Here is a 26,995-nt window from a genome sequence, read left to right on the forward strand (position 1 = left end):
TTAATGTTCTTTTCACTAAGTATTTTCCCAGTTTGTTTAATCTCCCATATCCAGTTCTTTCTTAACCCTCACCCTGTGGCCTATCATTACAACCTTAATAAAGACCTTTTGATCTTTGATTTTGGTGTTGACTACATTAGTGGAGAGGATTTCTGAAAATTGGACTTATGGGGTTAAGTTTTAAGAGAATTCTTTTGATTTTAGTTGTTCTACTTTTATCTGAGTTTGCAGGTGGTTTGAGGTTAAATTGACTATATCACACACACACTCAAGGTCTTAGCTTTAGGTTGAAGTAAACGCCTAACTCTTGCTTGACAAATTGCAAAATTTTTGATTGATTTTCTTGCTATCTTTGATGTTAAAAGAGTAAGATACTAGAGATGAAATCTAAATTCATAAAAGCTTGGTGAGTGATGATACTTCTCTTTGGGGTCGAGTTGATATTGCCTAAACTATCATTTGTTTTTCTTTTTGTTTGAGGACAAACAAAGTTGTAAGTTTGGGGGTATTTGATGGCTTGCAAAATTTCATATTGCAGATTTTACAAGTTCGCTCGAGCGGAGGCTTTTGGCCGCTCGAGCGAATTCAGGCAGATTCAAACGCTCGACTGCCGCTCGACAGGGAGCTCGAGCGGGTTGCTGAAAAACGAAGATCGCTCGAGCGGAGACATTTGCCGCTCGAGCGAAATCGGGCAGAGTCGAACGCTCGATGTGCGCTCGATAGGACGCTCGAGCGAAATCAGGCAGAGTCGAACGCTCGACGCGCGCTCGACACCCCGCTCGAGCGAACATCGTATTTTGACAGATTTTAGGTTTTCCGCCGTGGGACCATATAAAAGGCCATTCTTCACTCTAGAGCCGCGGTTTTTGATGGGAGAACACTCTTTGGGAGAGAAAAACATAGCTAGAGGGATTCAAATCATTTGTTTTGGAGACGGAATTCCAATTTATTGCACGTACGTTGGATTCATACACGAGCACGGACGGTAGAAAGGCGTTGGATCGTTCTCTTGAGCTTTTGACGACCAGTTGAGGCTGCAAGGAGGATTTTTCAGTGTTTATTTTCTTCTTCCCATATTCTCAGAACAATTATGGTGAATTCGTTTATGTTGAATTCCAATTCTAGCATGAGCTAAATTTTCTTCTTTCTAGGAAAACGATGTAACCTAATTCCGAACTATGCTTGTTTGTCCATGCTAATTTAATGCAAATTCTCTCTTTGTTTATCTGATTTATTCTGAGTTTAATGCTTCTAATTAACTGGCCATTGATTAGATGATTATTAATCTTGTGATTTGCTATTGAAAGAGGGAATCATAGGGTAGATCTTGGATATTTCAGCATAGGTAAGTATAGAGCTCGAAAGACTTGTATGAACCTATGTAGTAATTAAATCATTGGTCTTATTGCGTTCTTGATTATTTAATTTGCATATTCTTGTGTGAATTGATAAACTAGAACCACTTCCAATTAACTATCGAAAGAGGCTTTTGGATGAATTAGAGATTTGCTAATAGACAAAAGAGGTTTAAGTTAAATTAGCTGGATGAGAAAAGCATAGTGAAGGATTATGGTGAAATCGGTTTCCTAGAAGTTTTCTTCCCTATTGAATTTGATCTTCAAACATCAGTTTTATATTCTAGCTTATTTCTCTTTGAGTTGATCTAGTTTTATTTGCTACTACAAAAACCTTAGCGATTCCTCTAGATAAAATTGAGATTAGCATAATTTTGGTATTTGGCAAGAGTAAGGTACCAATCCCTGAGGACGATACTCTTCTTATTACTTTACTATAAAACTACGATACTGTGCACTTGCAGTTTTGCACCGGTCAACTGCATTCTATTTGGTAGAGCGAAGTTTGAGGAATGGGAGAAGATCAAAGGATTACTTTGGCAGTGTGAAAAAGCGTCAGGCCAATTTTTGAACAAAGACAAGACTGCAGTTTTCTTTAGCTCTAATTCAAAGGATGAAGAGAAGAGGAAGATCATGCAAAGTGGTGGAGTTGTTATGAAAGGTTCTTATGAGTCTTATTTGGGGTTACCTCCAATAGTGGGAAGTTCAAAATACAATGCCTTCAGATGCATCAAAGAAAAAGTGTGGAAGAAGATCAATAATTGGAAGAACTCATTTATATCTGCAGCAGGAAAAGAAGTGTTGATTAAAGCAGTTCTTCAGGCAGTGCCCACGTATACTATGAGTGTTTTTCAACTCCCAAAGAAGCTATGTAAGGAACTCAATATCATGTTGGGCAAGTTTTGGTGGGGTAATCACCAAACAGGAAAAGGCATGCATTGGTGTAGTTGGGAAAAAATGGGGAAACAGAAGGGGAAAGGGGGTTTGGGTTATAGGGATTTAAAGAGCTTCAATTTGGCTCTCCTGGTTAAGCAGGGTTGGAGGTTACTTCAAAACAACACTAGTATGGCTGCTAAGATCATGAAAGAAAAATATTTCAGGGATAAGTCTCTTTTGACAGCAAACTTGGGCCATAGACCCTCTTATCTTTGGAGAAGTATGTGGAATGCTCTGAGGCTATTGAAAGAGGGACTGAGATGGAAGGTAGGGAATGGGAAAAAAATTAAGATTTGGGGGCATAGATGGCTTGCTTTGCCATCTTCTGGTATGTTACAGTCTCCAGTTTTAGCACTAGACAGAGAAGCCTATGTGTGTGAGTTGATGAATAACCAAGGGGTGTGGAATGAACTTTTGATCAAGAGCATTTTCAACAAGGTGGAAACAGATCATATTTGTAGCATGCCTCTAAGTAAACTAGGGGTGGAGGACAGGATGATATGGGGACCCTCTAACAAAGGTTTGTTTTTTGTTAAAAGTGATATCACTTGGAGAATGATAGGAAGCAGGCTACTCGAGGTGGTTTTTCAAAGCAAGTAGAGAGGGAAAGGAGTTGGGATAGTATTTGGAGGTTGAATGTTCCAAAAAAGACTAAAATTTTCTTTTGGAAAGCTACTAATGAACTCCTGGCTACTAAAAGGAATCTCTTTGCAAGGAAAATTACCAACAACCCTTTGTGTCATATCTGTAGAAGGGAGGAGGAAACCATTATGCATGTTATTTGGCAATGCCCAGCAGCATGTGATTTATGGTCAGAATCCTTGAAGAAGCTGCAGAAAATGAAGACCAATGAAGTTGATTTATTGGCACTATGGGATAAATTTAGGAAGGTACTGAATGAGGCTGAGTTAGAGGTGACAGTTGTAGTTATGAGGGGGTTATGGTTGAGGAGAAATGAAAGTATCTTTGAGGACAAATTCAAAACCCCAAGTCAAGTCTTAAGAATAGCAAAGAATGATATATTGGATTTTCAGCAGGCTCAACAGTTGATTAAAGCAAGGGACAACAGTACTGAGGGAGTTTGCAAAAGAGCTCAAAAGTGGCAAAAACCAAGCTCGAGTTTTGTGAAAGTAAATTGGGATGCAGCAGTAAGAAAGATGGAAAAGAAGGTGGGTATCGACATTGTAATTAGAGATGAAGATGGGGATTTTTTAGTGGCTATGGAAGAACAGAAGCTCCATATTGATCAACCTGTTGTATCAGAGGCTTATGTGGAGGGCTATGGATGTATGCAGAGAACTTCGACCGGTTAAGGTGTAGTTTGAAGGGGATGCTCAAGTGGTTGTTAATGTAGTTAATTCGGCAACAAAAGATCTTTCCTTCCATAGTAGTTTAATAGAAGACATGAAAATATTGCTGAAGCAAAGGACTAAGTGATTAGTATAGTATACTCATAGAACTAACAATGAAGTCGCCCATTTATTAGCAAAGGAAAGTCTATCATTACAGACTGTTTTGGTATGGATTGATGATATACCTGATTGTATTAAAAAAATTGTAGAAAGTGAGAGTTTATGTAATGACCAGTGATCAATGAAGATAGTTTTATAAAAAAAAAAAAAAATTAGTACCAAGAGATGGATCTATACCTCTATTAACTCCACTTTTTCATTATCAACAGGTTAACAACCCCGAGTTGGATCATATAAGTGAAGTGAATATTAAATTCTATGTTGAGGTTTCTACTATGTGAATTCAATATCTTTAGCATAGCCATATTACAAATATTCTCTTTTAGTTTCTAAACAATGAGATAATATTGATATATTGTTTCCACGCTATTTATGAGGATCTTTATATTCTATGAATTTTGGAAGTCACTATCATTACTCAAAGGTATACTCACATTAGTTGTTGAATTACTCCCACTATTTTTGGCAATCTTATATAAAAAATTTTAAAAAATTAAGGATAAGGTAATGTGGAATGAAACTCAAAACGCTCTTTCCAAAAAAATAAGTATTTCACAAAAATGCACAATTACCCACCCTCGTCGAAAATACGAGTAGATTTTTAGACTCAACAAAAAATGATCAAACTTAGATCCTCTAGATTTTTAATAAAATTCACATTTGTACAAAATAGTCACTTAGCCAGCTTAATGATGAATGAACTTGATCTAAGGATGACAAGTCAAAATTAAGGCCGCAACTGCTTTTGCGTCATAGTTCATTTATAACTCCATTCTCAGCAAGTCATTAAACTGAAGATAATTGTTCTCATCATATAACTCATACAATTGCGATTTTGAAAAAATATTTTAATAGAAAAATATATTTTTCTTAAAAGATTTAGAATCACATTTATATAATGAAACAATATTTTTTGCTATTCCATGTCTTATTGTGCATCTATAAAAACTTTCACACAAAAATGCTCATATTTACCTTTTTCTCTTTGACTCTTCTAAATAAAGGAGAGAGATCTCATTAGCGAGAAAATCTTCAATTTCTCAAGTTTTACACCCATCATCCTATGCCTCCACGGCATATTTTAGTATATCATTTCCCCACCCGAGAAATAATATCACTGAGTTAATGAGTGACCATCCAACTTCTAAACCTCTAGGAATTTCCACTAACACCCCTACTTTCAACAAGTCTAAAATCAAATTAGCTCTAGACTTCTTTAATATCGCATTAAAAGCGATAATAAAACATCACTTTGTGCAACAAATACAGTATGTGACATTTTAGCTGCTAACTAGAGATATATCATCATTTCTCGCTTACTCAATATTTTCATATTCTCCAATCCACTATAGGATAGAAAAGAAAAATTTTGAAGAAATTATTTTAGCCTAAAACCTATCTTGCATCAGTGCAACCACGAGCAAGATTTTTAGATCAAATTTAAGTCATACCTAATTATTCATATTTTTGCCACAATTACCATGCAAACCTCCAAAGTGCTTGGTATTACTCTCAAGGAGTACTCCTAAGTTCATATTTCTGCAAGAACCTATTTGTTCTCATTAGAGAGAAATAAAACTTGAGCAAGATTATCAGTACTAATACAACAGAGAGGTGCACTGATAAAACCTTTAAAATAAATGTGCCAATCACGAATGTCCTCAACACTCTTGCACACTCAGATTTTAATGCCCTTACTTACGAAACATACTAGCAAGTTTTAGAGAGTATATTTTTATCTGCGAGTTAATCTAAATTGCTTCAAGATTATAATGTTCAACCTCAAATATAGGAACAATTAATCTTTGCGTTACATAAATAATGTGCAACTTCTATTATTACCCACAAGATTCTCAAAGGCAAAATAGTGGTTTACCTCTATATGACAATTGATACCATCAACTCCTATAAAAATTGTAGTGCAAGCGCCCAACGCGCACTTCTAATTTTACTCTAGACCTTTCAGAAGTTTTACAATAATGATGGTCTAAGACTATCTGACACTCATAATAATCTTCATTCATTTCCAACTACTGCTCATGGAGGAGATTAATGTGACAACTAAGTCGCTTACATAATCTCTAGACTTTCTAGGTTATCTCAAAGTTACTAATTTATGCGCATCTAATTGCACACACATCTAAAAAACATTGCCGCATTAATCTAAATCAGAACAAAAATAACTAATACACGTCGCAAGATCAAAAAATTGCTATGCTGCCAAATCATCTCTTGCGCCACAATGCCTAATTATTAATTTCTAACTTAATTTTCGCATAAATTTATATGGCATAGGAGATTAATTCCAAATCAATCTCAACTATACTTCCACTAGGATAAGCAATCTACTGAGTCAATCACATGCAAAAAACAATTTCTTCCTTGGTCGAAGAAATCGGTTTGTGCCAATCATAAGTATCGACTATTCGTATTCAGGTTACTTAATTCTCTATTTTATCACATTTAAAAAAAAAATTTAAAGACTAATTTCTAAAATTAGCCTAACAAATACAAGTGATAAAATATGCTAGCACAATTACATGTAATCACAATACATGTACAAAACAATTCATCACATTTCATTCAAATAATTATTATTCACAAAAAAAATAATCTAGGCAATTTATAATGTAAAATAAAATGTCAAAGAAATGCGACAAAACTAATATCATGGCAAGCGTGTATTTAATAACTATAATCACATGCAAAAAATATCTAAAAAAAAAAGAATTTTGATGCCCCAATAACATGCTGAATAAATCAATAAAATCAGTAAACTTGCTAACAATACGTCCTAGCCCAAAAGCTTGAGCTAATTGTCCTTGGGTACAAGGCCTTGGGTTCAAAATACCACGAAGCCTTTTTACCTCTAATGACCCAAACTTGGATCAAGAGCATGGGCTGGGATGTGTGCCCAGCACACTGTGCCGAGAGCCATAGGCTAGTCCATTCCATAAATCTCTTAGGCCGCTTCTAGGGCCCATCAAAACAAGCCTTCTTCTTTTTACAACAAAAAAAATTATATAGGCCGGTCCAAGAGAAAATGAATTTAAAACATATTGGCCCAAATTCATCTTAGCTAAGAAAAATTCTCACCATAAAGAAAATTTAAAAAAAAAACCAGAATCATTTGTAACCCAAAGCCCAATTTATCACAAAAAAGTTCGGCCCAAATATGATTTTAAAAGAAAACAGGCCCGAAGATGTTCTGAAGCCCAAGCCTGTAAATGACAATCCATCCAAGCCCAAAAAAAAAGTCCATCACAAATGGATTGTTCATCTTCTTCCTCATATGTAACCTACGGTTACTTTTCATCATCTTCCTCAACAGTTACAGCCTACAGTGCATGTAACGGAAGGAAAAAAAATTTCACATGTAACCGCTGCCGCCACCCTTTCAGCGTCACTCTGCGGGGCTCCCACCGCTCACGGGTGCTGGCACCACCTGGTGCGCGGCACTGCTAGTGCGCGACTCACCACAATGCAAGTGCGAGCAGCAGCTGCAGCACAACCATGATGCGTGGGCCTCTACCTGTGCTGCAAACGGCATCCAACAGGTAACCGTAACATCTACAAGGATTGACGCACCAGGTTCATGCGCATCTCTTCCCATAGCAGAGGTTGGCGCACTGGCCAGATAAGCAGTTCTACACGTAGGGTCGGCCACACGGCTTTGTGTGCTCTACCATCGGTTGATCTTTCCGAAGGAAATCGATGCAGTGGTGCCGCCGCCTTCAGCAGAGCAGGCAGCTCTACATGCGGCTCTGCACACGGGTCTTCCCGCAGCAAAACCTGCAGCACCACCATGGTGCTTTTGAACCCCTACCACACAGCACCACGATGCGTGTGGTAGAACCTGGTTTGCGGCACTACTCATTGTAGAGCTTGCCGTGGCCAGTTATGTGGTTCTTCGTGCAGCTGGGCCACCCTAGATGTTGCTCTTCCACCGTGCCGATGGGCTCTCTGCCTTGAGGCAGTGTTTTACCAGCGCTGCACCGTGGCAGCGTTGCACCACTGCTGGTTGCGCAACACCTCCTCTCGCTTCGGTGACTCTTAGGCAGTCATGTTTCCAAGGTAGGAAGAATTTTCTCCTAACAGAAAAATGATTTTCTCAAAGAAAATCACAAGCACGTCAAAAAATAAATCGGGAATAACCAATCTTTCTATCTGATACCAATGTTATAAATACAATATCAGAATGTACAGTGAAAACGATATTATCTCATTGAAAATATTTCGGATCTAATCTGGCTGTTTTATAGATTCTCCGGCATTATTGTTTATCCAAAATCCTCCTGGTGATGATGAAGTGTGCTACGTGGTAATACTAAAATAATATCCATGAATTTTACAACCTAGATGTCAAGACTAGAGGAAACCATTAATTTAGAGATAAATCGTTTGTAATTTCTATACAGACGGTCCAAATGAAGGAAGGGTTATGTAAATAGTCCCTCTAAGTGTACCCCATGGCTGGTCATTAAAGGGCCAGCCATCAAGACTCATGAAATGGTTTTAGAGCCACTTCATAACCCTCAAGAGAAGGTAAATGGGAGCCCACTATAGGTGTCCCTTTCTTACAGCTTTTGAATGATTTCTTATGACATCAAACATTACATATATATTGGAAGACTATATTGAACATTCGAACTTATAAGAACTCAATTAGCCAATCAACACAATGCATTAGAACATAGATGTATAGTCAAACACAAAATCTAACGATTGAACGTTTCTACGTAACAATATCTTTGAACCCAATGCATTTAGAAAAATCATCACGTTTGAACGTCATCGAACAGTTTTGTCCCAAAAAATAGTTTTTAAGATGAAATTCAAATTTTCATCCCAAAATATTTTTTGGAATAATGATGTTAAGATGACCTTGAGACGTTTTTTTCGTTTAAAAAAAGTTTTTTAAGACAAATATTTTTATTTTTTGGAATGATAATTTTCATCCCAAAAACATTTTTTTGTTGTAGTGATAATTGTGCCCAACACGTAGATTACTCAATTTTAATGGTTCTAGTTTTTAACTCAAATCTATTGTTTCATTTTTTTTTAATTTTTATTGTTTTTAATTTGAATGTATTTTTTCAAGATTATTTTATTATTTTTAAATTATTTTATTTTGTTGAATTTGTTATTTTTATCTGTAATGATTTATACACTAATCTCTCTAACTGTACAAGACTCGGGTATAAAAAATAAAAGGTTCCAGAAAATGCAACACTCAATGTAACAACATATTCAACAGATTGTTATAGCATATACACGGAACTCAGTAGCATATAAAATGATATTGAAGTAAATCCTTTCAGAATCAACAGATCCAATCTACCATCTAATCCAGAATAACAATACGACTAAACAACAGTAAAGCCGAATAAAGAATATTGCAAGAACAGAATCAGTAGCAAGAATAATAAAGCAAGAAATAACAGAATGAACAAGAACATAAAAGAATCAACACAGGATATACGTGGTTCGACCCTAATGGTCTACATCCACGGCAGGAATGGCCTCAGATCTTTATTGATAATCAAAATCCATCACAGAGAAGCCTCAAAGATCCTCTCATTTACAAAGCCCTCATCTCTTTCACAGAAAATCACAAGATTTTCCCCTCTAATGAGCACTCTCAGTAAACCCTAGAATCCCCTCTCTGTTTTTCCCTCTCGCTCGAGAATGGCCTCTCCCTCCCAGCCGACTGTACACAAATGAGATTAGGGTTACAAGGCATCGGTAGCAATACATATATATGTGAAGCCAGATGCCACCACGTGTCATGATCCTGCGGCTCAACTGGTAAGCTTTCTGTTGCCGCTTATAACTCACGTGTGAATCACGTGATTGACCAGTCCAACAATTAAAAGCTTCAAAGTCCCAATATCAGCCACATGTCCACCATTCACAAGTCACAACACAGAGGGTTAGATAACAAAAAAAAAGATAAATGTATTGACATTTCGTTTACATTATCAAGAATATTTATACCAAATTCTTAATAATGGTAAATTATTATTATTATTTGATTATTTAAGATTGAAAAATGATATAGTCACCGTTTTTAACTACCGCTCAGTTTTTTAATTTTTGTTTTTGTTTTTTTATTTTGTGATTAAAGAAATATTTTTTTCAGGAAGAAAAAAGAAAAAAAAGTAACCCATAGGTCATCCGTCGGGATTCCACCATCTTTTGGAGAACGAAAAGGCGCAACGATATAAAAGAGGAAAAGACTAGGTAGTCGAATTGCGTTCCAAATTAAGTTACTACAAAGAGAAAATGCTTGGTCCCATTTTGGTCTTAAGCATTTTTTTGAGATTTTCATTTTTTATTTAATAATAAAATAAATGTTTTTTTAATAATATTTTAATTTTTAAAAATATAATATTATTAAAAAATATTAAAAAAATAAACTCACAAACTATATGAGTTTATTTTTAAACCCAAAGAGATTATACAAAATAAATTCACAAATTGATGTTACTTCCTAAAATTCGTTAGATCTGCTTGATAATAAAAATAACTTTACAATCTGATACACCATATCAAGTTACTTTTATATAATTTATTTGTGACTAAAATATTTTTCACAAAAAAAACCTTATGAAAACGCATCACGTGAGTGTAGCACGAATCTAATGCCAAGCAGTTTTCGTACATTCTCCTTAATTTTTATTTATTTATTTATTTTTTTGGGGTTTCACTTAATTATTTCGTACAATCCCGAGACACTTTTTGGCTGTATCTCATTGCCTCTGATCTCTACAATTTTTCACATTAGTTAGCTTTATCTTGTTCGTGAAGGAAACCCTCTTCCTTAAGGTTAATGCATGTTTAGTAGTATACATGCACGTGTGTACTACTCAATCGGTCTACTTTCACCCTCTGGCCACATTATAAGCTATGATATATATAGAGACGATATATATGGTAATTGTGTCATTGCGCGATTGTTTTGGGAAGGAATGGAAATGGCGAGAGAACATCATGATTGCATAGGATTAGGGATCATACGCAGAACAAAATGTTCAATCGGAGGGCAACCGTTGAACACTTTGAACGTGGATCTTCATGATCAGGATGTCAAGAATCTCTCTGCTGAACTTGACGTCAAGGATGTCCACTTTCTCATGGAACTCATTCAGGTTCATCATGACTACTGATCACTCTCTCTCTCTCTCTCTCTCTCTCTCTCTCTCTCTCTCTCTCTCTCTCTCTCTCTCTCTCTCTCTCTCTCTCTCTCTCTCTCTCTCTCTCTCTCTCTCTCTCTCTCATATATATATATATATATATATATATATGCATGTGGCTGGGGTTTTGTACGTACGTACGTGTGTTGTTGATGATGTATATTTTCGAGAAAAATGAGGATTTTTTTTTTTTTTTGAAAGAGAGAAAAATGAGGATTAAGTATTTATATTCAAGTTGCGACCTTTAATTTGTTACGTTTTTATTTTTAGAACAATTTGTTACTTTTTAGTTTCATTTCATTTAAAAAAATTTTCAAATGTCTCAATTATGCTACATGCCAAAATTCTCATCGACTTTTCTCAATTTAATTGAGTAAAAAATAATAATTTACGGAACCAAGCATGCATGCACATAGGATATTAATATAGAAGGGAAATAATACTTTCACTGGTTCTTACCGCTCGGTGTTACCACTAGAATTTTATTCTTATTTTTAATTTTTTTACTTAATGATAAAGAAAGTATTTTTTAATAATATTATATTTTTTAAAAATATATTTAAACTGTTAAAAATACATATAAAAAAATAACTATAAAAAATGAGTAATTATGCCTCTAACCATAGCTCCCAACGAAAGTGGAAACGTAGCACCGTCCAGATATAGAATAATAATATTTCATATAGTTATGGAATGTGCAAGCGTCGCGTAGTTTATTTTTAAAAAGGTAAGATCCACGATTAAAAAGTTAATTTTTTTCATGTAAATCTCATATTAATTTAATTTTTAAAAAAAACTACACGATATTTGTACAACTACGACTATAAATATCATTTCTCTAATTTGAAATTAATTAAAGAGAGTGAATTTTGTGTACGTGTCAGAATGCGGAAGATCCATCGCTGGAGTTGGTTATTACTTGTGAGGACATGATGATCTCGCCCACGGGAGCTCCACCAACATTCGACAAACTTCTTTCTTCTCAAAACATAGACTCCCCTTTGCAGTTTTGGTCGGCCCATAATCAAGAACGTAGGAAAGAGAAAACGCGTTTATATTGAGGAGATAAAAGGTACATCCACGTTCGCCTACTTACTCTCACCACGTCGTATGTAATTATATTCTAACGACACCCATTCGTCACACTAACGCCAAATATTGTCAAATTCAAATTCATGTTTTGTTTGTTTGTTACAAAATTGTTAGCTGCTAAATGTGGGAGATATAACCTTCTGCAAAAGTTCTGGAGCACAAAGATTATTGAGACAACTCTCAACGATAGGTTCGTGACATTACCTGTTGGTTCAGATTCAAACAACATTGACTATGATTTTCAGCTGAAGGATCTTTCTGAACGGTTTCTCCTCAACCCATATATATATTTCTGGTACCCCTGAGCGTCGAAGCTCGATCGCCTTCATGATTACTTCTGACAAAGACGTTGCTTGAAATGTGCAGGAAGAATATCGGTATTGTTCGAACTACATCTCATGAATCTGTGAAGAAGGAAGAAGAATCCATGGTACTGGATGTTGCTCAAGAACTCATGAATCAGGTGAATCCAAAGGATATTTTGATTAGGAAAGGGTTGGCTAGGCTCATCCTTGGTTTTCTAGCAGATCCTATGTTGAAGATGGAAGCAGGCCATGAGAGCCGACATGAAGCTATGAAAAGGCTTCTGAATACGACTTTCATTGGAATTGTCGAATTGAAAGCAAGCCAAATGATGGGTTGGGATAGATCAGAGGCAAGCTCAATGCTTTTCGAACAAAAGTTGGAGAAATCCAGTGGATATTATAAGAACAAAATTGAGTATGCTACATATTTCTCCCAAGCATTAATATCGGAGGGTTTGTTATGGGAAAACAGGGATCATGATATTGGTGAAAAACTCTCTGAGATGATAAAGTTGTGTTTCGTACTTGAATTTAATGAGGAGGCAGTGGGATTTGTTATGAAGTCCAGGAACTTGCAGATTTTCGAGGAGGAGTTCCTCGCTTCCCTCTTTCCTTAATTATTAATTAAGGATCCAGACTGATCGATCACCAGCAAGTTAAATAAAATATATATATATACATGCTTCCGTACTGTAAACTTTACTAATTTGTGATTAAAGATATACCGATAGAGCTGACCGATTACCACTAAATGTTTTTTTTCTTAAATATTATTTAAGAAAAAAAATAATTTAATACATTTCTTAATAGTTAAAAAAAATAATAATAAATAAATAAATAATGCACCCAACGGTGCAAATGCTAGGTACTAGGTAGACTGATGCATTTCTCTCTCTCTCTATATACATACATGGTGAACTTTATGTAATCCGTATGGAGGTAGGTAGGAATTGAATTTATGATAAATGCTTGCATGCTTTTATAATTACCATATATAATATATATGTATATTAACTAGAATGAATTTAATTAAGGTATTGTGTTGTTTTGTAAATAAAATCATAAAAATCCGCAAAAGGTATTAAATGATCAAACTCGTACGTTAAGGTTAAAAATTCGCGAATTTTTATTTTTGTGGTATGCACATACATGTAACACGCTTAACAATCTAGCCATGGCCCCTTCATCCATTTTCGATCAGTTAATCAATAGTTATAAATTTCTTGAGACACTAACTAATAATTTCCATCTTAATTACAACTGGATGCCATTCTACGAATTCGGTGCCACTCTCGAGCTAGTTTGCATGCCCTAGATACAGGCCGAGCTGGCTCGCGCTACACAAACGCTATGTTGGTCATGATTAACTCCAAGTACAGAGTAAATAGATAAGGAAAGAGGATGAGGAGGGAGCCTCCTCTCCAACTGAAAAACCGACAAGCCATCTAATTAATTGTGAATAATCCGTCCTACCACGAGGAAGTTCCTTTCTATAGCATTAACAATCATTTCATTGACAAATATAGTAAAACATGTTGCCAAAACCATTTCATTGGCCCACTTTAATTTCCTATTTTCATTTTTATATTAAACTTCCAAACCCTACAATTGAAGAATTTATTATTATTAAGCAACTTTGGCATATAATTAAATATATGTATTTATATCAACAAAAAGAGATCATATTATAACAAAATGGTGATACAAATTGAATAGGAACTTAATCAAGCACACAAATGTCCTCAAAGACGTTCCTTAATTTGGTCAATCTGGGCCAAGCTTACGCTTTTTTAACTTTCTCAACCGTGCCAACCGCTCTCTTTCTTCTTCCTCCTCTATCAATCTAAGTTGCTCTTCATCCTCCTCCCTCGCAATTTTTGCACTGTAAAAGAGTAAAAGGGGAATAAAATTTTAAAAATAAAATAAAATAGCTCGGGAGAAAGGAAGGAAAGGAATGGAAGTGAACATGATTTCATCAAATAGGAGAAAATATCTGAACAATGTCTTAATCAAGCAAAAGTGAAACAATGCAAACCTTCTTTGCTCCTCCCTCATTATATCGGCATAGTTTGCCTCCATATCACTATCATCACCATCATCCTCGTATCTGTTGGGATTGTACCTAATAAAGATTTCACCAGTTCACTCGTCAGATGTCAGGCATTCAGGTATTTATCTTCATTTTTTTCCTATTTAATTCAACATAACAGCACTAAAGTAGCTGCCACAATTGGCTGGCTATTCTGTTAAGCCTAGGTTGACTTTAGATCTACCGCAATGTCCACAAAATAATAATCAATGCCCCATTTCTTTGCACACATAAATTGGCAGTTCTGTTTAACGTTTTACAAGTCTGACAAGAGACAAAATGAATGCCACTTAAACTTTCAATATGCGCTTAAACAAAACAATTGTCTTTTTCCATAAGAACCTTGGCATATAATGTAAGAGATCAAAGGAAAAAAAAATAGACAGAAGATTTTGAGTTTCCTGCTCCAGAATTTTTGAAATCAAACAGACTTCTTCCAACATCCTGCCCAATAACAGAGAGTATTAAATAGATAGTGAGAGAAAACTCTATACCTGAACATTTGTCTGATCATACTGATGGCTTTTACACCATCATCATCATCATCAGAATGCCGACTCACAGGCCTTGGCTTTTTCAAGGGCCGATGGTCCCTGGAAGTCTGATATGATGAAATTTGCTTTTGTGGCTTGTTTATCTGTTGACATTTCATGAAAGGGAGTAGACATTGTGAATCTTTGCAAACTACTGCCATGTAAAATTTCGCAAAAAGAACTGAAAAGGCAACATGGAGTTGTACAAGTGTGCGTCTGCAAAGGGTGGGCACAAACCTTTGGTTTTGACAATGTCAATGGCTGTTTTGGCACCATTTTAGATTTATTAGACTCTAGTTGTCCCCTTTTTTGTTCTAGGGGCTGCTTTGGAGCAGATGAGTGCACTTGTGAAGATGATCTCTGCATGCCAGGCAAGGAATGTTTTGCAGCTGGTGCAGAAACCTTCTTCTCCACGGCAGCCTTCTTGTCCGTGGTAGCAACTGGGTTCTTCAAAGGCAAACCTTTTGGCCCCACAGGCCGGCCTGGCCCATTTCCAAAGTTGCTACCAAGTTGTTTTCTTGAATCTGCTGTCTTACTAGCAGAAGTCAACTTGGACCCTGCTTTGGAATTAAACTGACCATTCATAGAAACAGTTTTCCTTCCTTCATGTCTGCCACTGCTGCCCGAAGGTTCTTTACTCTTCTTCATTGGCACATGGGCAGCTCGCGCCTCTTCAATATCAGCAAAAACCCTTCATAAGTTCTCTCAATGAAATAGTTTGATATAAGTACAATAGAGCAAGAGGAAGTGAAGCGGTAACCACCATGACCACGATTTGGAAAGGAGACATTTCTAGGTGGAGGTTCTTTAGAAGAAGCAGGAAGCTCTACATCGTCGGATAAAAGAAATGAATAATCTCTTGTATCCTTGAGTTTTTGGACTTTAGTCTTTAACTGCATAAATAGAAAACTTATTGCATGGATGAAAAGGACTCGCATACACTTGTAAATGTTCATAGACCAACACAAAACAGACTGCTCTATGTATACCTCAGTTTTGACTTTTGGTAGCTGGTGATGCGATCCAAGTTTTGGCCCTTTAGACGTTGAAGTGTCCTTTTTGTTCTGCAAGTTAACAGCAAAACAAAAACTTAAGACCACTTGCATTCAGCACATATTTCCCACACACATCAGGACAAAGCCAACTTCAAGAATATTAGAATACAGAATCATAAAATTAACAATCATTTTGAGAAAAAGAAGGAGAAATTGTTTCTCTCACAAGGCAAAGCAGAACATCAGGAAGTCATTACATTCAAAAACCATTTATTTATGCAAATTAAATACGAACTGTTGTCAGAGGAATGGGACTATATGGCCAAAGGAGCAGACAATTTAATAGAAAAAGAAATGGAAAATTAAATTAAATTGGCAATAAAAGAGGGTAGAAATAATAAAAACCAGAAAGAAATAATGTCCATTATATGCTTGCATTTCTATCCAAAACAAAATATTTAAAAGCACCAAAATTTGTGAATATAGAAGTAATGGGAATTTAGTTCAATACCTGTTGCAATCCTCAAGTGGAAAATTTTTCCCTATTCATCTTTCAAAATACTAGGTGTCATTGGCAAAAGTCATTCCAAACACATATAACAGTGCACAGAAAGTTCGATACCATTTATGGCATACAACCAACAAACATCCCAAATAAGGGTCTCAAATTTCTGAGGTATAAAACCAAACAACTAACTTCTCATATGTCTAAAGGCAATTTCCCTGAACCTCATCTACAAGTTAACCTCACAGAATCAGCTTATACCAAGAATTATTTTATGTAAAAACATTTCATTCTCTTGAATGCACCAAACTTTCTAGTTTATCTTCACATTATTAAAAATATTGTAAATAAATGACTAAAGGTACATTGAGAAAATCACTTTGGATGCATGCCCCAAAGGTGGTCCCATCAATGGTGATTCAAAACCCTATATCAATATATATATGACAGCTTGAGACAGATCAGATTTGCTGCAGATCTGAGGTTTAAAGTACATACGCCATGGAAGGAGTTTGAAAGTCTGGATGCCAAATGGTTGGTTTCTAACAATGACTTGCTTTCTTGTATTACTCTTTGGGCAATTACTGGTTGAGAATTGCCAAAGAAGGATCCGTAACTGCATAAATAAGCAAAATAAGATAGTCAGGAATCTATATCACTGAAAACTTCATTGCTATTTTCCACATGGAATATTAACCATAAGCAGAATAAAACATTAGACATTAAAATCATATCACTTTATAGGCCCATGTCATGCACTCGCACACATAAGCATGTACGTCAAGTTTGATGGTCCTAATTCTTTAAAATTCTCCAAGTCAATGGGCACAGGTCATGCTGACGTCAAACCATTTGTCCATGTTTATGCAACAAAGCTCACCAAACCACAATAGGATATTTTCATTTCAAAGTTTCATTCAAGTATCTACAAACAAATACTGTATTCATTACAGTAGAAGACATTACTAACAAACATGAGCACATGTCAACACGCTTGAGAATCAAATAAGCACTTCACTCAAGCAACTATTAGATCACACATATTCCATGTCAATCTCTACTCAAACTCTTACTAACTTTTTTTTTTTTATAAGTAATCAACATTATTAAAACAAATGAAACTAGGCGGAGACCATGTACACAGAAAGTATACAAGATGAGACACCTAGTTACATTCTAGAAAGCTGAAAAGAAAACAAAAACTCATGAACAATCCCTCCCTTTAATACAATAGCAGAAAACCACTGAAAAAGAGAAGACAAAGAAATTCCAGATATCCCCCGCTGCTCTTTCCCTGTTGTTAAAACATCTGTCGTTCCTTTCTGTCCATACACACTTGGGGAGCTAAAACCTCCACCACCCTCTTAGGCATAACCCAACTCAGCCCTACTCTACCAAGAATACCAATCCATAACTCCCTAGCCGCCTCACAATGAAGAAAAAGATGATCAATCAATTCACCATCCTTTCTACACATGAAACACCATTCCATAATAATCATACCACGTTTTCTCAGATTATCAATCATCAAAATCTTCCCTAGTGCAGCAGTCCAAGTAAAAAAGGCAACTTTAGACAGCGCACAAACCTTCCAAATGCTCTTCCACAGGGAAAAAAACATGCTGTTGAGCGGACAACACCTTATAAATGACTTAACAGAAAATTTATTGCTCCCCGAGTGTTTCCACAGCAACCGATCTCTCCCATTTGCATCTATCTTTACAGAATACAAAAAACTCAAACAACCTGTAATCTCATCAAGTTCCCAATCCTGTGCATTTCTAGTGAAAATAACATTCCAATGTACAGCCCCATCGACACGACACACCACCTCTGAAACAGCAACCTGCTGATTACCAACCAAACTGAAAACTACAGGAAAAACAACATAAAGAGGTCTTTCACTACACCACTCATCAAACCAGAACCAGATTCTATCACCAACTCCAACTTCAAACTTGATATGTTTTTCAATCTCTACTCAAACTCTTACTCTAATTGAATGAGGTATGAACCTATATTCTTAAGTTTCAATATATACTGTGATATATGTATTAAGACAATCTCGTGTGATTTTTGGGAAGTTAGAATGCATGTAAACCACCAAACAGAGGCTGTTTGGCCCACTAGGGGTAGCTGACAATTATTAGTGATTCATGAGCTTTTGGTAAAACAAATGCTAACATACTCAAACTTGACTTCTAGAGCCATTTGGGGTTGTTCTTGGAAAGTGTTCTGATAAATTTTCAAATATCTAAGCATGCCACGTTTTTGGTATGCACATGGTTTAGAAACATTTTCCTTCCTAGACACTAGCTGCTGTGTGTCATACAACAGTGAACAAATCAAACTGACGACTCAAATATGCAAGAAATCATGGCTTAACAAATGAATGACAAAACTTACTTATCAAAAAAATAAAAAAACAAATGAATGTTCATGCTTACATTATATATGCAAATATTTCCACCTTTTCGAAAAAAATCTGGTTTTTGAGTTACAAAACCATACAAACATTTTACATGCTATGAGTGGGTGCCTTGAGTGTCCCTCAACTCTAGACATGTCAAAAACGAAATCCATGATTTTACTAGCTCTATATCGTTGTTGTGCTGCTGCCAGGCTCCTGGCAGCAAGTGAATTGTGTGCGCCCTGCCTCTGGTTTCAAAGTATCATTTTATAGGAATCTGTTACGCATGTTTCTAACTCATTTTACATGCAATACTAGGTGGGGATAGGATTCTAGGTGCTGTCTAGGTTGCCGGCAGCAACCTTAATTTTTAGTGCTTCTAGAAGTTGGGTGGTTTCTCGCATTTTCCCGACCAAGGTTGAGTTGAAGGAAATCCTTGGCTGCTTCAACAGCAGCTTTGCCATGCAAGTTCACTAAGATGTGAATACCAGCAAACTGCCATACTATAACATAGGGGATATTTAATGCTGACACGGAAGTTTTGATGTATTGAAGATAAATCCTCAACAATATTGCAGCAGAGTTTAGGAGACTTCCATTTTTTTTTTATTTTTTGATAAGTGAGTTTAGGAGATTTCTTCTAGTGGATTTGGTGGAGAGAACTCAAGGAAGAGGGCTGTAGGATGGCAGCAACTACTGAATGACAGTACATGCTTCAAAGCACACATAGAGAGAGTAGCAGACTCACAGAACTCACTTGGGAGTTGCTGTCACAGCAGCGAACTTGATAGAACTTGGTTGCATTTTGTGCAAGCCTTGAGCAGCCTAAAATATTATGCTTTAGTGAATCAAGCCGGCATTCAAGAGGAAGGAGAGAGGGTGCTCAGGGCTGCATCTTAGCTAGGGTGGCAGTGACTGGTTTGCCACAGGAATCGTTGTGTAGACAGGGAGGAGAGTGGCTGTAGTCTCTCTCTCTCACTGACTTTTGAGAATAAAGGTGCTGGGAGTGTTTCTTGGCTGCTGGGCAAAAGAGTAAGGGCCAGGTGGTTTCTCTATTGCTGCCTTGTTGGTTAATAGGCCTGAGAGGCTGCTCGGGTTAGTATAAAGGGGTGGCAGCTAGGGTTTCACTTGGGTAGAAAAGATATTTTTTTATGGGTAAAATAAAATTTTATTGAAATATAAGTATAGGTGTTGCCCAAATACATAAGAAGTATACAAAAGAAAACACCTAATTACTCGGGAAGAAAAGGGTTTTAGGGTTTCTGAACCTGAGGGTGATATATGAGCATAGGGGCTGCTGCTGGTATAATCATGGCAAGACCCTTATTTCGAATTTTATTAGAAATATACTAGGGTTTCTTGGGAACAAGTGGCAGCCTTGATGTTACGAGGGAAATCTGGAAATTTCAAAGGGAATCAGAGCTGTAAAGGCCGGCAGCTATGATTTGAGAGAAGAATATCCGATTTTCAGCATATCCTAGGAAGATTATCCAGGAATTTTGGTGGGAGGAACTTCATAACATGGTCTTAATATGCTTAGTGGTAGCTGTGGTGACAGCTTGAAAACTCATCAGGTCAACCTCTGACATAGAAGTCATAATTGAATCCTAAGATCTCGGTAGCCTCTTCATGGTGAGTTTCCCAAAGCTTGATTCTAGGTCACTTGCATGCAGTTTCCATAACTCTAAATCATAAATATTTCCTAATTCAGTCCTAAGGGTTGGCAGCTGCAAGAATTAGCAGTTTTTTTCTAGGATTTCTGACATAATAAGCCAGCCGTTTTTTTTTTTTTTTTAACAAGTCATAATAAGCCAGCTGTTACAGATAAGGAAGCTTCCATTTGTCTAAGGGATCATGTTAGGCAATTTGTCAAGTTGAAAACTTACCTTAAATGACACATTTCTACCAAAAACGAAATCTGGAATCCAATCAACAATTATAATTCACCCATATGTAAACAACAAATAAAAAAGCAGAAAATCAGTTATGCCTGTGGGCCTGCAATTAAAAAAATCACCCAGATTTCTGAGCTGGGTGTGACAATATAGAACACTGTAAGCCTCACCTGAGAATCATATATAATCAATCTGGGAAAAATGGCAAATGTTACTCTCTTTTTTCTTCAAGTCAAAATATTGATAGGCCAACTAATTTAGGCTAGTTTATATTTAATTAAATCAGGCAATACAATAAATCTTTATTCTTTATCCTAATTGCTTTTGATGAGCAACTAAATGTCACTTTACAAGTTCAGGTGCCATCAATCTTGCCACTAGTTAATTTGGAATTCACAAAAAGCAGTCAATCAACACACTTGCAACTACACATAATACAAGATTGATTCCATGGTTTTTCAAATGACAATGCCTGATGAGCTTGAAAACAGCTTCAAAGTGTATTAGTTCATTGGTAAACAATACTATAATGAATGCAAAAGCAAATACTCTGCAAAGATCCACATGATCAAAGTTATTGTGGCACAATATTAATTGAAAGTACTCAGTTAAGATTGAAAATCCCAAAACAACAAAAGAAAATACAAGCCCACAAAAAACCAAGAAAAGTCAGAAAGAAGAGAAAAGTCCATGTTAAACTGGTAGAAAATGATTATGTCATGTTAGTAGAAATAAGCACATATGTAACGCCCTCCAATGGAAGGCTCAAGTCACATGGCCTATACTCCAAAAGGACTAATCAATGATATAATTGGAGCCCCATTGAAACATTATAAAGAGCAAGAACTTCTCCTTCACAAGCAATGTAGGATCCCCATACACCACCTACCCTCACTAATATATATATATATATATATTGTCGGGAAACCTCTCTAAGGCAGGGCGCTTTGGACCGACCCCTGTAGAGTAAACCGTGGTCACGTGCACCGCACCCTCTGAAGTTTCTTTACATGGAACTGGTTAAATCGCTGGTTCTTCACCAAGGGTGTGGCCCCAAAGGATTGTTTGCACCCATGAGTTATTGAACATTGGACCTTGAAGGGGTGTGATACTCCAAAACCAAGACCTTCACCACTTAGGCCAACCCCTTAGAGTTCCTACCCTCACTTATCATATGGGATATTGCAATCTCCCCCCCTTAAATTCCCGACGTCCTCATCGGGCCCATCCATCATAGGTGGCAATGCTCAAGTTCCAGATTTCTGGTTGGGATTGGCTACGATACCATCTGTAACACCCTAATGGAAGGCCTAAGTCACATGGTCTATACTCCAACATGAATAGTCAATTATACAGTTGGAGCCCCATTGAAACATTATAAACAGCAAGAACTTCTCATTCCCAAGTAATGCGGGATCCCATACACCACTTACCCACACTTATCCCGCAGTATATCACAACATCACTTACTTAAAAAACCAAGAAACATCATAAGGCTAATTCCATGTTAAACTAGTAGAAAATGATGCTATGTCATGTTAAGAGAAATAAGCACATCACTTACTTATCATATGGAAGTTTCTTCTTCATCTCATTTGAACCATTTTTTGAAGAACCATTATCCTTTTTCATCTGCTTTCTGATTTGGTCTTTCAATTTTTGCCTCAACTCTAGATACTCTAATTCCTCTCTAGTAGGCTTTGGATCTTCCTCTTCATATCCCTCCTCCTGCCCTTCTCCAGGATCTTCCTCTAGCTCTTCCCCTTCCTCCTCATACTCATCATAATCTTCAAGTTCTCCATGCAATTCCTATATCATCATAACCAGTGTCAAAATGTCTCCACAGCAGAAGAGTTCGAACATAATAATGAATTAAACAAAAATCCAAGTCTGCTTACATCTCTATCATATCCCCGCATTTTTGTGTTGGACATTGTTTAGGCAATCAATATAATACCTGAAAAAAATTCAAAACCAATTAGTAAAATCAATACAAGTTCGTAATTTATTTATTTTCTAGAAATAAACATCTAGACAGTGACCATTAGAAATTTTCTTTACCATTTCAACATTCTTTAGCATGTGAACTGAAATGATGAATTAGTACTATGTAAAGTTTTGATTTCCATTCTGGTGGTCATTCTGATTTATGCGATGGAACGGAATATTTGGGCACCCATGTGTACCAGGGTATGGTTTCAGAATTATCACTATATATATATACATCTATATATATATATATGTATTTCATACTTCATTAAATAAAACATAAGTCATCATCTATCAACTAAAAAAATAATTAAGCATTATAAAAGCAAAGAATATTAATTCTTCAAATTTAATAAGTATATTGCAATTACTTTTTTTTTTTTTTTTGATAAATAAGTATATTGCAATTACTTTGTATAATTATGGAGCAGAACCAAACATTATGACTTGTGAGCCTACTTGCTTGTCTACATCGTAGTTGATTGTCACAAACAGATTAGCCCCAGTTTGATATTCAGTTAACAAGATTTATCTAAGACAAATGGTCCATGAATTTGCACAACCAAACACACAAATGTTCTATCAAATCTTTTGAAATATCTGGCTTTAAAGGAATCCTGATAGAACATAGATTCATATTGAAAAACAATTCTACCCATGAGAATTACAATGCATACCTGAATTCCTCTATATATGGGGATGGACGTTCATCATCCAGAGCAGAGAATAGGACATTTGGCTACAACAAATTGATATTACATAATGAAATCCCTAGAAGAAGATACCGAAGAGGATTTACATTAAACTGTTCTCCATCATGGTAATCTTTGGTTGAAATTATAACAATATGATCTAAAAAAACCGCGGATATTGAGTACAACTAATTACCATCTGCAACAACAAACTTTCCCTTATTTTTTACTGTCATCTTTCACTTGAGAATATATGATAAGTGAGACTAAGCCATAACTTAACTTAGAAACAGAAATTTTGAGAGCTTGATTTAATAAAATCAACACTTTTCCTGATTATCATCAAATTGATACATAATATTCATCAAATAAACAAAAGGGTAGCATAAAAACCCATCACAACAGTTAGGGAGACTGCCAAACTTACCGTGGATGATGGTAAGACTAGAGAAGAGTGTGAGACTGCTGGGTGGGTGGAAGCGTAGCGCACGTTGGGTTGGAATTGCGGAAAACGCAGCTATGACTGGGCCATGTGTGACTGGAAGTGGAAGCCAAAATCGTGATGGTAGTGGGACGTGAAGACTGGGCCACTAGAGAACTTGCCAAAAAAATTTCATGTGTAACCTGAAGTTTTCAAGTGAAAATAAAACTTTTGAATTCAATTCCAATGGTCATTTTGGTTTAGATACTGGAACGGAATATTTGGTAACAGTGTGTATCGATGTAGCATTTCGGGATTACTCAATATATGCATATCTATATATATAAAGCTTATAATAAACAAATTTTTTTAATAAGTAAATCTATATTTTTTTTTATAGGTAATAAGTAAATTTATACTTAATAATAACTCATTATCTATCATCTTGAAAACAAAAAAAAAAAAAAAAAAAAAAAAAAAAAATCATCAAATGAACATAAAACATTGATAATTCATAGTTCATTAATCCCATATTCCTCCATAACTGACAAACAAAATGAACTGGAACAACACATTGTTTTAAAAATTGGAACATCACATTGTTTTATTAGTTTTGAATCACATAAAAAAAAAAAAATTAAGAGCAAGCAAATCCCACCTTTATTTTCCTTGGTCCCAATAAGTACAAAACAAAAAATACTTCTTACTTAGAAAAAAAAAATACAAAACAATAATCAGATTTATGTGACACAAACTGGCAACACAATTGTTTTCTCTTTTTTTCTTTTCCTGTTTTTCACGTGTGTGGAAAAGGGTTCCAGGCAAGATTGAACACTAAATTTTAATCCAAGGTGAGATTTATATATAATAGTTTTCCTACTTACTAGATGCTAATTCTTGGTTCTTATGTGGGTCTTGCACTATGGAGCAGATTTGTGGTCACATTGATTAAAATGTTTACGTTTATCATTAACAAACAATGAACAAAAGGATGCAGTTGCAGAGGGTAGAGTTTCCAAAAAGGTTCTGCCGCCAATAAGGGAAAATCCACACAAACAAACACAACTAAGGGGCACAAATGAGTAGAACCAGCCATCACAGCCGAATGAATCACAACCGAGATTGACCAAAACAAGAGAAAAATCCAGCTCAGGGACAAAAAAAAATGGGCATCCGGGAATCAATCACAACAGCCTCCTCGGTGGGCATATCAATCACAGAGATATATAGAGAGGCACGAGAGTACCTATATTCCGTCACGTGTTTCTTGTGGCGCCGCAGGTCGAGTGGCGGTAGAATGCGTCTCCAGTGGGTGGGGCGGATCAATCTAGGGATTTTTGCACCAGAAGTGTTAGGGCACGTAAAGAGAGAGAGAGAGAGAGAGAGAGAGAGAGAGAGAGAGAGACGGTTGTGGGGCTTACCTGTAGGAACGGGAGGGGTGTCTCAGGCGGCTGTGTGCGGCGGCGGTGGTATCGAGACGACGGTGGAGGCAACTGTAACAGTAAACATTAATAATTTTGCCCAAAACTCGTGGAGAGAGAGAGAGAGAGAGAAAGAGAGAGAGAGAGAGATAGTCAGGGAGAGAGGAGGAGGAGGAGAGAGAGAGAGAGGGAAAGAGACCCACCTGAGATGGAGCCAACGAATGGTGGTGGTGGTGGGCGGAGATGCAGGGAGACGACAGGGGGGCAGAGGGCCAGCGGGGAGAGATCGGGAGCTTCTGAAATATTTTATTGAATTTCAGAAGACTCTCGCGATGGTCTTCTGTTTAACTTTTTGTGGGGCCGAATTGGCAATGCCACTTGAGTTTATGTGAAAGAACTGAGAAGTCTGATGCCTAAAAAATAAAAAAGAAAAAAGAAAGAATGAAGTATGATGATAGGGAATATTCGAATTTTTTTTTATATAAAAAACTGTATAAAATTTATAGTTAATATTACTCAACAACATAAATGATATTTTATTTTAAAAAAATATAAGATGATAATTTTAAAAAATAAAATAAAAGGAGGATGGAATATATGCTTGTTCTCAGTTCTCAGTTCTTCTTCTTCTTCTTTTTTTGATAAAATATACTTTATTCATTAATAACCAACATTATAATTTTGACTTAAAACATATATTACAAGCCAACTACAATATTAATAGCTCCCTAATACACAACTATAATTGACATGATTTAATCCATATTATAAATCTCTACAAACTACCGTCTAAGAGACAGGACAACTCTATCCAAGATAGAGTTAACAAATCTCATATTCAATCAAAGATGTAATAGAGAATACACTCTACAGACAAAAGTACAAAAGACATACTTTACGAACAAAAGTTTAAGAGGCAAACTCTATGTACAAAAGTCCAAGAGACACACTATATGGACAAAAGTTGAAGAGACTATGTTTTTTTTTTTTTAGTTTTTTTTTCTAAAACAAAAGACAAAACAGAAATTAAATATACATAGAAAAAAATGAATTACATTTTAGAAATAAATAGATCCGCATTTTCAACTTTGAATAAAAAACATCACAAACAAAGTAATTATGATGGCGCATGAGAGCCATGTGCCACCTTGGGAGTATTGTGGTCAATCATGATTGAAATAACTGGTGACCCTGGACCTAGAAAAGCCGCACGTGGTAGCAAAAAAGCACCCTTAATAGGTCGCGTAGATTTCACAAGCCCACTTTGGACCGCACGTGTGGCTTATGCGCATTGTTGTTTGGCGAAATTCTTCACTCGTCTAAAGGATCGACGCCTTGGAAGACCTGCGGTACAGTGTGTGGTGGTCGCCAAAAATTGGAGTGCAGCAAATCAACTTTCTTCCATACTTAGCCTTGAAAAAACAACCAAATAAAAGAAAAGAAAAGAATAAAACTAGAGAGGAGAGGGAGTATGGATGAAGGAAGGAGGAGGGGGGAGGAGCCGCTCCTCTGCGCAGGTTTTGATTTGGTAGTAGTTTTTAGAGAGGAGTCTCTCTCTCTAAACTAGGGCCGGTTGCTTTCGATTGATTTCTAGCCTCAATTCTCAGTTCAAATAGGTGAAAGAGGGTGTCTGAATCAAGATCTAGTTAATTGGACAAAACTGGCTTCCCAATATAAATGTAGATCCAG

General features: G+C 36.2%; 2 protein-coding genes across 6 annotated transcripts; one reads left to right on the top strand and one right to left on the bottom strand.

Annotated features, from left to right (window-relative positions):
* Positions 1–10,740: 10,740 nt before the first annotated feature.
* On the top strand, positions 10,741–12,993 carry LOC122290092. The gene is made up of 4 exons (XM_043097629.1): positions 10,741–10,914; positions 11,953–12,031; positions 12,166–12,316; positions 12,418–12,993. Exons 1-4 carry the CDS (start codon positions 10,741–10,743, stop codon positions 12,971–12,973), a joined length of 960 nt encoding a protein of 319 aa, XP_042953563.1. The 3' UTR covers positions 12,974–12,993.
* Positions 12,994–13,964: 971 nt separating this feature from the next.
* On the bottom strand, positions 13,965–25,679 carry LOC122289808 (protein spt2-like). 5 transcript variants are annotated; one of them, XM_043097103.1, is made up of 14 exons: positions 25,510–25,679; positions 25,307–25,378; positions 25,132–25,212; positions 23,892–24,088; positions 23,450–23,511; positions 22,682–22,740; positions 22,348–22,592; positions 16,977–17,094; positions 15,968–16,042; positions 15,742–15,871; positions 15,216–15,649; positions 14,940–15,082; positions 14,392–14,478; positions 13,965–14,238 (listed from the first exon to the last, which is right to left on the bottom strand). In XM_043097103.1, exons 6-14 carry the CDS (start codon positions 22,715–22,717, stop codon positions 14,121–14,123), a joined length of 1,386 nt encoding a protein of 461 aa, XP_042953037.1. In that variant the 5' UTR covers positions 22,718–22,740; positions 23,450–23,511; positions 23,892–24,088; positions 25,132–25,212; positions 25,307–25,378; positions 25,510–25,679; the 3' UTR covers positions 13,965–14,120. The 5 variants fall into 5 exon arrangements, with proteins under 5 accessions (XP_042953037.1, XP_042953038.1, XP_042953036.1 ...); XM_043097104.1 differs by lacking the exon at positions 23,892–24,088; XM_043097102.1 differs by having other exon boundaries at positions 23,450–24,088.
* Positions 25,680–26,995: the final 1,316 nt, after the last annotated feature.

The sequence above is a fragment of the Carya illinoinensis genome, chromosome 12, assembly GCF_018687715.1.
Source record: "Carya illinoinensis cultivar Pawnee chromosome 12, C.illinoinensisPawnee_v1, whole genome shotgun sequence".
NCBI classification, from domain to species: domain Eukaryota; kingdom Viridiplantae; phylum Streptophyta; class Magnoliopsida; order Fagales; family Juglandaceae; genus Carya; species Carya illinoinensis.